Below are 12,822 nucleotides of genomic sequence, written 5' to 3'. Positions count from 1 at the left end.
TTTAATTGAAAATTAATTGTAAAAGTTAAATTGAATTTTACATAAAAAAGAATAATTTAATGTGTAGTTATGTTTAAAAGAAAAAATTTAAAAAATTTTAATAGTTTTGATAACAAATTGAAGACATGACAGAATAAGGAAAAATTATTATTATTTTTTAAAAAATAGCTAGTTGGATTCTTTAGGAAAATTTTAAAATTCACGTTAATCTTATTAAAATGATGCAAAAACACGTACTAATTATTGCTATAAGAAAACTAGTAAGGTAATTTTATAATTAGGAAAATTTTTAATTTTTTGTAAGGTATTCAGCTAAAATTCGATCTATTATTGACACCTCAATTTTATAACTATTTAATATTTTTTTTTATAAATAAAAAAATTAGAAATTTATTTGTTTAAAATGCGTAACAATAATTATATGTAATAAAAATATAACAGGAACCTTAAAACCTTCTAAATTTACATATTAAAGATCTTAGCGATTTTTACTATTTTTTTTGCCTAAAATAAATTTGTTAATATTCTTATTTTATTTTTTAAACCTTAAAGTCTAAATTAATTAAAAATTGATTATAATAATAATCAAAGAATGAAGAAAATATCAAATAATTCGAATGTATAATTAATTTTTTTGATTAATAATAAATTTAAAATACTAGAAAAGTGCAATAGCAATTAGGGATTTCAATAAGTGTGCCGATTTTTCAGAATATCAGTAGTTGTTACCCGTTACGTTAACTAATTAAATGTTTTTTTAAATTTATTTAATATTGCATAACATCAGGGGCATTTTGTGTTTTTTATTTTAAAAAAAAAAAAAAATTAATTTAACATTTTTACTGTGACGAATTGCTAATATTAATTTCGTTTATTAAATATTCAATTTTTACTATTTTAAAGTCAATTTGAATAAATTAATAGTTTGTCTAATATATTATCGAAAAAAATAATTATTATTAATGTAAACAAATTTCATATAATTCAAATAAAATTCTTATTTATAAACAAGACTCTTGTGGTTTTTTTAAATCGTTTTAAAGAATTATAGCTATTTTTTGTTCAGTTTACTTAACAACTAATAGAAACCAGAATAATATAGAAGAATTTTTTTGATTCAATTACCAAAATATTTAATATTTGCATAAATACATGCTTGGTCTGCTGATAAGTGTTGCTAAGATTTCTCGATAAAAATCGAATTTTATTTATAAAGTACTTATGATTTCTACAAATTCTACAAAAAATTCTACAAAAAATTTTAAAACCATTATATAAAAATATAAAATGTATGACAATTTTAGCATGACTCTAACACTTTTATTGAATTCTTTTTTATGTAAGGTTTGACACATTATTAATCCTGTCAACCGTGCAGTGAAAGATTCATGAGAAAAAGCGAAAATTATGCGGCATTAAAGTACATTTTAATAATTTTTAATTTTTAATTGTTACAATTTTTATATATTGTCTAATTTGACAATCATCAACCAAAAAAAGAACCCAAATCAAAATGCCTGATTCAATTCATTTTATGAGAAAAAGAAGAAAAGGTACTAAAAAATAAAGATTTTTACAAACCTCTTCTTCGCCTTTTTTAAAACTCTTAAATTTATTTAACTTTTCCATTTTGTATTCAGAAATAAAAAAATCTTTAACATACTTTCAAATTTGGATTTCTAAAAAACAGGAAATATTTTACCAACAAAAAAAAAATAAAAAGGAAAAAAATTTATCTAAAAATAATTTTTTTTCTCTTTTTTTTATTTTTTTTTTTTTTTTGCAACCATAATGTAAAAACATAAATCTAAAAATTTTCCTGCTTATTTTTTATTTGAATTTTTTTTTGTTTTTGCTTTTTTTTTGATTTTATATAGTAGTTATTTCGCACTTCTTTATAATAATAACAAAAAAAAACATGTAAAAAAAAATTCAAAAACAGAAAAATAAAAGAAACATAAAAATAAAAAACTTATCCAGAAAAAGAGAAGAAAAAGCAACAGAAATTTTCCCGAACTTGATAAGTAACCTTTAAAATGACGAAGGTTAAACATAAAATTTTTAATTTTCATGTTAAAAAATTCCCAAAAGAATTATTTATAATGTACATATACCTACACATTCATATATACATAAGATATTGTACATATATGTATATATATCCGGATAATATAAAAAATATACATACATAATATACTTACATACAATAGAGCTACAGGAGCAAAAAAAAAGAAACCAATGTAAAAATAAGAGAAATTTCAGAGTTTCTTAAGGTTTTTGAACTTTAAACTTAAAAATTGTGGAAAAATTTTTTACAAAAAACAAGAAAAATGAACAAAAACCGGAGAAAACATATTTTCAACTCATAAAGTTTAGATTTTTATTTTAATATTTTTTCTCGTTTTTCTTACCCAGATATTATGTTAGTAAGTATAAAGTTAGTATAAATGTAGCCAAGAATGTTATAACATGTTGTGTACACAAAGTCTATTTACAATGTGTAATAAAAATATTATACTTGAAAGTTATTGTATGCATGTAAAATATGAAATGTCTATGTATGGATGTGTGTGTATATGTAAATATATGAGAATGTTCTTAAACCGCCTTCAATTTTTTATTTTTTTGCTATGTTGTACTTTATGAAAAATTTTCTATAATAAAAAAAAAAAAAAACAATATCATGGATGGCGAGAAAAAAATAAAGAAAAGAAAAAGAGGAGCAAACACTGAAGAATCGAATGAAAATTTGTTGAGAAAATAAAAATTATCAAGAGAACGAAACAACAACAAGACTAAATGAAAAAATAATAAGAAATTGAAACGAACAATAATAATAAAAAAAATTTGAACTTAAAACGTGTCTAGTTCATGTACAATGAATATATGTATATATATATATAGATATGTGTGTATGTCAGAGTACTTGTACATGGCTACATATTGTATACATATAAAAAAAAAAACTATGCATAAATGCTGTAAAATATCTACACATTTATGAATTCTCATATTACCTTGTCAAAACGGGTATAGGTATACTTTTCTTTACAGCACTTATACTGGGATTAACAAGAAAATAAGCACAAAAAGAAAAATACAAATAAAAATGAACTTTACTCATTTAGTTTTTTTTTCTTCTTCCTTTTATTTATAGCTGAGAAAGTGAGAAAAGTTTATCGTAACACGGTGTGAAAGTACTTACATTCTAATATAAAATAATAGTGTTGTAAAGAACTATAAAACTATTTAGGCATCTATTCCTAATATTTTTAAGTAGGTTTTTTTAAAATTTTAAAATTATGTCAGCGAAAAACGTTGCTTTGTATAACAGTACAAAAATATGAATAATATTTTGTTTAAGAATTAATAATTTTCAATTAAAATTACTTTTAATTATTTTTCATTTAAAGTGTTCCTTTGATAATGGTCTAAGTTATATTTCTGTAATAAAATAGAATCTTGAGCATTGAGTTCTTAAAATATATATCGTAGGTATTATGGAAGAGTCAGGAAATAGCATTTTTTGTGTTTCGAGAAAAACGCATTTGAAAATATACACAATAATGTCAATTTGCAGATACATGTAAAACTTACAATTTTATTTTACCGAAAATATTAACGTTAGAGTTACGTGGCTAGTAAGTAAAAGATAGTTTAGAAAATTCTGAATTTTTATTTTTATTTTAATGAATCAAAACTCTGAAAAAAGGAGTCTTGTGACTCTTCCATAATACCGACGATATGCATATGTAATTAATGTGTAACAATAGCAAAATAATGTTTTCTGATTCAATGAATTAGGTTATTATTGAAAATAAAAAAAAATTTTTAATTTCCATTTAATTTTTTGTCCTACACAATTAAAATTCTGATTAAGTATTTTAATAATTTTAAATAAATGTATAAATTTATAAATAATTGAATGGAATTATTCTTGCTTTACTTCAGAACTAGCTATTTTTATGTATTAATGATTTTTTTTTTAATTTTTTTAGAAATTTTCGCAATAATATAATATCTATGGTTTTTTGAGAAAATAATTAAGTATTGTGATAAATTTATTCTTATTTATAGAAAGTGTATTAATTCCTATATTTAATTTAATACTAATTTAATACTACTAAAGCAAGGATAATTTTAAATAATAGAATTCAATATTTATTTCGAATTCCAAGTATAAAGCTAGCTATGTTATGAAAATACAATTTTCTTTTTATTCTAAAATGAATATTTAAAATGAATTTTAAAATAATTTACTTGTAAAAAATTTTAAAACTGTAATTAAGATTGTGTTTAAACACAATCTTAATTCAGCTGTAAATCATAATAAATTGTAATCATAGATACTCCAAATATCACCGAAACTCTGTAAATGTTCTAACACTGTACGATGCAAACAGTTCTTTCTAAATAACAATAATAAGAGCATATAGTGGGCATGATATTAACAATATATTATGTAAGTTCATCATTTGGATAGCAATGAGTTTACACTTGCGAGAATCTAAACACAAAATGAAAGAAAATAACAACTAAAGAGCAACAACAATAATTCAGAAAACAAAGATTTAAAATGGGGAAAAAAAAATCAATCTATCTCTTTCTATTCAATTCTAATTTTTAGTTGTTCATATTTTTGTTTTATTATTTTATTTTCTCTTACTTGTTTTGTTGTGGGTTCACTTGTTTTCTTCTTCAACTTTTCTATGTAAATTATATTCAGAGAGAAGGGAAGGAAACTTTTGTTTTTTTTTTTTTATGACTTTAGAAAGAGATAATTTTTAAGCGTTTGTCTTTCAATTTTTTTTTTTTTGTTTTTTCTTGTGATTTTATCATTGTTATTTTCATTTGTTTTCATTTTTGTTTTTCATCATACAACACGTGACATTTTATTTTCTTATTTTATACGTACATTCTATCTCTGTTCCTTGTGTGATATTCTAATAAGTATGTGATTTCTTTTTTGTTATTTTATTTTGCCGAAAAGTCTTCAATTATCCTTTGAGTACACTTTTTACTTTGTGTTACAAATAATAAAAGTAAAGAATTATTTTTTTTTCCTTATTTATTTTTTTATTTTTTTTTTTGTACTAATATGAAAAATAAAGCATTCTGATGATAAAACAAAATGAAGAAGAAACGAAAAAAATAAAAATTTTATAACAAAAGAATAACAGTAAAGTTAATATATGAAAATAATAATAACACCGTTACATTTTTCATGTTATCTCTTTCATTTTTTTTTAACTGTATTTTGTTTTTTCTTCATACTCCATGGTTATATAAAATTATTGTGTTAATTTTCTTTGTATTTTTTATTATTATTTTTTGTTTTTTTTCTGATTTCCCTTAAAAGAAGAGGAAAAGCTAAATTTGTTGTTTCAAGAATATCATAAATATAAAAATATGTAGAAAAAAAAATATGGGGAAAAAAAACTTCTGTAGTAATAATAAATTTTGAATATAAAAAAAAAAAATATGTAAAATAGAACATGAATATGTATGTGTTTATGTATGAACTCATTTATCTCGTAATATTCAGCAACATAAGTTTTTTGTATCATAAAACCAACACTTTAATTAGCTTGATTTATGGTAAGTTAAATCCATTTGTGTGAATTTTAACTATGCCGGAATGTGACATTGATTTTTTCTATAAATAGGATAAATATTTTATGAAGATTATCATTAATTTGAATGAATTAATTCAGAGTAATTTACTTTATTATTGATATGTGATAATATTCACAAGTTCTCTTATATAGAAATATAATACAGGTTCTCTTCATTATTGGTTTTATCATTCACTCTATGGTGAAGCCATTATTTTTTGGAAAGTGAAACCACAAGAATTATTGCCATAGTCAAAGTGGAGAATAATATTCGACCTTATCATTCAAAAATGAATTTGCATAAAATGATGCATTCGTTTATCTTTCAAAAATAAATGATGCATTCATTTATCTTTCACTTTTTCCATAAAACAAAATAATGATTTAGTTTCTATTTTAATGTAGGTGACATACCTATGTTCTTTATTAAAAATAGTTTTTATAAAAATAAATGCCAAAACTTAAATTTAAATTAAAAAAAAAACAATTAATAATGAAGAATAACTTTTATTTCGATGAAAGCAGTAGTAAAGATGAGCCCATATATAGAAAACAGCTTAAATTGTAGTTTATGCCCGTACAAACGAATGTATCAACGAACTGGCATCAAACATATTTTTATTATATCTCAGATATTCAAAAATTGAAGTTCAGTCTATTGAAGTTTTGCATAAAAGATTTTGGTAAGAGGCCCATTATTTTAAAACAAAGCGAAAATTTATCATTGTGCTATAGGTTCTAACAATAGTTTTCATATATACAACTTCAAAAATATTTTGGCTATATTCTGAAATTATAAAGGCTACGGTGATATTGTAGCAATAGGGTTATATTACTAGCAAAAATTCAATCAGAAAATCAACAAATGTTATACTCGTATATGAACTCTTATCATCTATTGCTATTGGTGTCTATAACTTTTGGAAAGCATTCGTACAGATGTTACAGAGTTCACACGATCAACTCTATATTTTCTCATTTTTTTTAAAGAAATGTAGTTTATTTTACTGATTTTCATGAAATCGAAGAATCTCTTTCATAAATTTACTTATACTATTTTGTTACTGATAAATTATGAATAGAAATTTTTAGAAGTCTTAAATTATGAAGAGAAATTTTTAGAAAATTAGTATATTTTCAAATATTTTACATTATTTAAATACATAAACTCTTAACTCATTGAGTTGGATTCCAAATGATTCGATACTATTACTGAGAGCAATCAATTTTTTTCAAAAAAAGCAATAATTTTTTGTTTTACCTACTTCAAACAAGAAAAATAAGTGTTCCTAATACTCATTAAACACACTCTGTTACTTTCCTCACCATTTCGCCATAGAACTTATAGCTCTTTAAATCTTTATACCGCAATTGAAAATGCAAACAACTTTTTAATTATACCAGCGAAGAGAGATATTTAGTTTTTATATTGGAAAATGGCAGGATCAAATCTTATTTTGATAAAATGGTTGTAAAAATTAATCATTTTTTTTGGATTAATTTAAAAAAATTCTTCTATACAGCAAGGTTTAGAACTCTCCTACTATGTAATTTGCGTATCAAATTAATTACATAACAATGTTACATTTTAGCTACATAATCTCTGAAAATTTAAGTTTTTCCTTTAATTTCCAATAATATCAAAGTGTAAAGCCTTTTTTTAGTTTATGTTCGTTCCACAGGCATGCAAGGCGTAAGAACTTAACAGGCATAAGAACTTGTTATAATGTTAAGAAAATAAATTATGGTAACAAAATGAGGCTTTTTGAAAATAATTTTCAACAAATTTAAATTTTTTAGCGGAAAATGCGTTGCTTCAATCCAAATTTGTTTTTTTTTTATTAATTCTTAATACTAAGACTGCTTCTTGTTACTACTATATTCGGTATTTCAAATTTCTCAAACTTTTCCAAAACAAAATATAATATGATTTTATTATTATGATTATTAATTTGATTGAATTTAAGTGGGCGATTTTTCGTGAATTCGTTATATGACATTTTTATATGTTATTTTTAGTTTTTGTTAAAAACTTGACCATGTTAAAGCTTATTAACTTGACCATTATTTTAAAATATGCTCTGGTGCTATTGATATTAATTTTTAACAATATCTGGTTTTCTTCCAATAATATTATACTGTATTATACTATTATTGCTAAAATTATTTTATCAAAATGAATTTGCTATCTATTGTTATTTAAAGTAAATTTTAGAAAATATCTTCTCATTTACACAAATTTTACATATTTTTAATTTCTGCCTTTCTGATTCTAAATTATTAATTTTAATTTTAAAAACTTTCACCCTACAAATTTTATTTTGTTCATTAAGGTCTATGTAATTAACAAAATATTCACAAATAAATTTTAATAAAACGGTTGGTATTTCATATAGGAAATGTCTTAATATATAAGGTGGTTTTTCAGCTTTAAATAGAAAATTCTATTAGAAAAATAATAAAAGCAAAAGTGTTAAAATATATGAATCTACTGTAAAGGGTGTAATGAATAAATAAAATGAATATATGTAAATTATTCGTTATAAAAACCACCTTAAATAATTTAAATAAGGGTTAAATAAACTAAGGGAAACAAAATGATATTCACAGATGAGATTTAAAGTTATTCTTTAGACATAAAATATTGATGGAATTATTTTTGAAATAAGGATATCAGTATACTATAAAGTACCTACATATAAGATGAATTTAAATAAAATAAAAGAATTTAAATAAAATATGTAAAATTTTGGTGTTGAAATGGAAAGAAAAATAAAATTTGAATTTAATGCGATTTAGTAGGTTGATATTTGGTTAAAAAAAATTTTTAAATTTCTATACTCATATCTGGAGTTCTTTGAAGAGTTTAGTACAATTTTGTCTAATCGGAATGTTATGAAACCTTAAAGATAAATCATATACATACCAGCTTTTATGTCAACTAAATTAGAAATAATACTACGAAAAGTTTCACTTTACAATAAAGTATTTTCAATTTGTTCGAAATTAATTGCAGAACTTAAATAAGGGATTCCATCAAAATAAGTCTGGATCACGTGATGAAAATGTTAGGATGGAGTTTGTTATTTTCGATTTTAATTATGAACCAAAGGAGATAGCTAATTGTGATAAACTTATTTTAAATATTTTCTAATTTTTTAAATTTCTACTATCTTTGGATGAAGAACGGAAGAATGAGAAAGATTTCAAAGACCGCAAGAAAATTTTTCGAAAAATAAGGAATTTCATTAAAGACTAATAGTTGTTTCGCATTAAATTTTAATTACTTTGAATTGCCAACAACTTGATTATCCCGCCGCTGGCTTCTCTTAATTATAATTTTTATTTCTATAATTAAAACTTTTATACTGCACATTATTCAACACATTTCTACTGCACATTATTATTCTAATGAATTTGTTATAGTCACTATTTAAGAAAATTGTTGACGATATTATATTTTTATTTGGATTTTTCGATTTTCAAAAAATTTTAACCTGAATGCCTTTGACAGATCTTTCATTTGATTTATCTTTTCATTATATTTTAATAGTCATTTAAATAACATTTAGAAAAATTTATTGTATACATAAAAAATCCGAGAACTTTCACATTTAAATTATAAAACATACATTCACAATTTGGAATAAAAACTTTTTGATTCCCTAAAAAGAAACGCGTATTTTTCTCATGCTACAAAGGAAATTAAATAAAAATAATTTTGTGAAAGTTGCATACCCCAAGGCACTACTTATTTATTTTACCAAACCGCATCGTTTGCAATAACAAATCTATTATTGTAATTGTGTTAAATTTCAGTGACATGCACAATATTAATTCGGTAGGCTTAAACTCTATTCTACCGATTAGAGTTTAAGCCTACCGAATTGCGGGCAACTATTTTATTTTCTCATTTTTCTAATGTCTTCATTCTTCTGAGCTTATGATTTTTTTTTCGAATTTTTCAATTCAAATTTTTACTTAGCAAATCAATCATATAGAAGACAAAATAATTTTTCAAAACTCCCAAATTCTTTGGGTAATAAATCTTTACAAATCTCGCCATATACTTTAGGAACCACTTAAGTTTTATAATAAGTAAACCTACTAAGTAGTTTCTTAAGTATATTTCCTACTAACTACTAAGTTTTTAATATTTTTACAATAACACAATAGTAAAAGATTTTATTAAATTTATCAATTTTAAATGTAATTATAAAGACCAAAATCAATACTAAGCAAAAATATTTAATATTAATGGATCTTTAAAAATATAAGAACTCCTCTTTAAAAATTTAAGAATATCTATATTTGAGCAAATTTCCATACATCCTTAATAAATAAAAGCAAAGGAGACGATATTTAAAAAAATGAAACCTCAATCAAAATGTAACAGATGGTCATGTTTCAATTATATAAAAAAAATATTAATTATATTTTTATTTTCTAACGTATCATTTTCCCCACAAAAAAATTTTTTTTAAAATTTGAATCGGAAATTCTAATGAAAATGGGACGTAAGAGTGAAAACAGATTGTTTTGATTAATTTCACTTTGTAACCTTGGACTATAATAATATTTTTTTGTAAAATATTTCAGTTTTTCAAGCAAACTTTAAGGAATTTTAAATTTTAGTTCAAGTATTTTTAACGCTATCAGAATCCTCAGTAGGTGCAAGCAAATTTTTTATTCTTAATTTTGAAAATTCAAATAATTTTTTTAATTATTAAAATTTTATATTGGATGTTTCATTTGGAATAGTCTTCTATTTTTATACTTACATTTTGTTATAATATAAATACAAGATAAAAAAACAAAAACTAAAAATTTTCTCACTCACCTGGTTTAGAATTTGATGTAATTTGCTGTTGTGATGGTTGACCATTATGACCATTTTGTTGAATTTGTTGTTGTCCTTGATGCTGTTGCTGTAATTGTTGATTAACTTGCTGTTGTTGCTGTTGTTGTTGTTGTTGGGCAACAACAGCTGCAGCAGCAGCAGCTGCTGCTTGTTGATGTTGTTGAGCTTGTGTATGAGCTGGATGTATTGCTAATAATTTTGTTTCAGGTGGTTTATGTGGCCCAACCGTTATTTGTGGTGCACCAATAGCCATTGTTGGTGCTGGCATCATTAATGTTGACATGGTCAACATATTTGTTAAAGGATAAATTTTTATTTTTTTTTTGTTTTTCTTTGCTTTTGTTTTTCTTTTTTGTTATATAATAAATTGTATATTATTTATTTATAAAAATAAATAAAAAAATGTTTATATTTATTTTTTCTTTTATTATTTTTATTTTTCACCTAATCAATATTCGATTTTGTTAAAATAACAATTTATTTTAAATTTATTTTACAATTTATTTATTTATTTTTTTTTTTGTAAAGAAATTTTAATATCAATTTATTTATATTTTACAAAAGTGTAAAGTATAAGGTTAACATTGAATATAATATTTTTGGTTGCTATAGTTTGTTGTCATATAATATCAATGAAATTATAATCTGATGAAATTTTTAATATTATTTGATTTTATTTTTAAAACAAAATAAAATAATGAAAGAAATCAATTAGTACTTGTATTTATGTAGCTTATAACAATAAAATCAATTAATATTTTGTTCCTTCAATAGTAATATTTTTTTGTAATTTATTTTCAGAAATGTAAACAAATTGTGCTTACTGAAATAATAATTTCGTTAACTGGTGCACAGTTATTGAAAAATTATTAATATTTAATAATTTTATTATAAGTTACATATTGGGGCATTGTCATTCATAAACAAATTACAGAAAAAAATGTCGAAATTAGAATGGTTGATATAGTTTACAGTTTGCATTCATTACCGAAAAAGAATACAATTTCAAATAATATAAATTTGAATTACATAATATTATGTAGATAGTTAAATTACTAATTAAAACCAGGTTTTAACATTGAACTATTGTGAATTTCAAAAATTTAATTACTTTCTTTAAAATTTACAAACAAAAATATCCTAAAGTTCAACTGAACAATTTTAATATTATAGCTTGTTCAATTTCAACTCAATTATTTATGAAATTTCGACTGAATAAATATGAAAATTTCGACTGAATAAGTAAATTATATTTTAGTATAATTCTAAGCTGCAAATAATAATTTCATTCTTTAAAATCTTTTCATTTTGTCAAATATTTAAAAAAAAAAAAAAATTAATTTGACCCACCACTTTTTTATTGCCATTTAATATGATTACAAGCCAAGAGCTAAAAATTTTGTTTTCAATCAAAGAAAAGAACAAACAAATTCCCTTTAAAAAAGAAAGTGTTTTTACTCTACTGACAAAATGAAATTTTTTTTATTTCTAATAATTACTATTGTTAGAGGCTTGTATTTAAACGGTGTTCGCGTAAAAATTCTTTGTTGTATAATTTATTTTAATATTTTAATTCTCTTTATAATAAAATATATTTATTGTATATATATAAATATATCTTTTTATATATATCTTTATATATATATATATGTACAATAGATTTAATATAATTTTTTTTTTAAATCAATTTTTTTTTTATTTCCCAATTTGTTCTTGTTTTCCTTCTCTCTCTTTCTCTCTATAGCTCTATTTCTCGTTATATATTTTTATTATTATTATATTTCTCTACTTTTTCTCTCTATAAATAGAGTATCAATTGAATTTTTCCTAAATTTTTGAATTATATTTCATTTTTCATTGATAAAAATTTTATTATGTATATAATACTTTATATAACATATTATTATATATTATATAAATATATAATTGCAAGTAATTTTAATATATATATATATATATATAGTTATTATATAAGAAGATAACATACACTTAAAATGTTTGTCAGCATGTACCGATATATATATATATATATATATATATGTATATATGTAGAACAACTTCTATCCTGAATTTGAGTTTTTTTTGTTGTTTTATTTTTTGTTATCAATTTATTTTTTCATGTGTGTCTTCCTTAATTTATTGTTATATTTTTTATATTATTATTATATATTTTATAAATTTATTCTAACATTTCACTAATTTATAATAATATTCTTTTCTATTCGAAATTTCAATTAAAAATTTTTTTTTTATTATTATTATTATTTTTGGTTTTTTATAAAAGAATTTAAATATCAAATTATTTTTGTGATTAAAAATTTCATTTGTATTTTATTTGAAATTTTA

The 12,822-nt window shown here is 21.8% G+C and overlaps 1 protein-coding gene across 2 annotated transcripts in view; it reads right to left on the bottom strand.

Moving 5' to 3' along the window:
* The window catches only part of LOC129608819 (GATA zinc finger domain-containing protein 10-like), a 71,500-nt gene extending 59,018 nt beyond the window's left edge, over positions 1–12,482 (bottom strand). Inside the window, exons 1-2 of one of the 2 annotated variants that reach the window (XM_055520557.1) lie at positions 12,464–12,482; positions 10,456–10,920 (exon numbers count right to left, since the gene is read on the bottom strand). In XM_055520557.1, the coding sequence (XP_055376532.1) occupies positions 10,456–10,768 (313 nt within the window). In that variant the 5' untranslated portion in view covers positions 10,769–10,920; positions 12,464–12,482. Of the gene's footprint in view, positions 1–10,455; positions 11,004–12,463 lie in introns of those variants that run through there. The other variant, XM_055520556.1, reaches the window with a different exon arrangement.
* Between the last annotated feature and the right edge of the window lie 340 nt (positions 12,483–12,822).

This window comes from Condylostylus longicornis, unplaced genomic scaffold (assembly GCF_029603195.1).
Source record: "Condylostylus longicornis isolate FDR11 unplaced genomic scaffold, ASM2960319v2 ptg000036l, whole genome shotgun sequence".
Taxonomy (NCBI): Eukaryota; Metazoa; Arthropoda; class Insecta; order Diptera; family Dolichopodidae; genus Condylostylus; species Condylostylus longicornis.
Note: the sequence above shows the minus strand (reverse complement) of the source record. Positions and strands in the feature narration are given on the sequence as shown.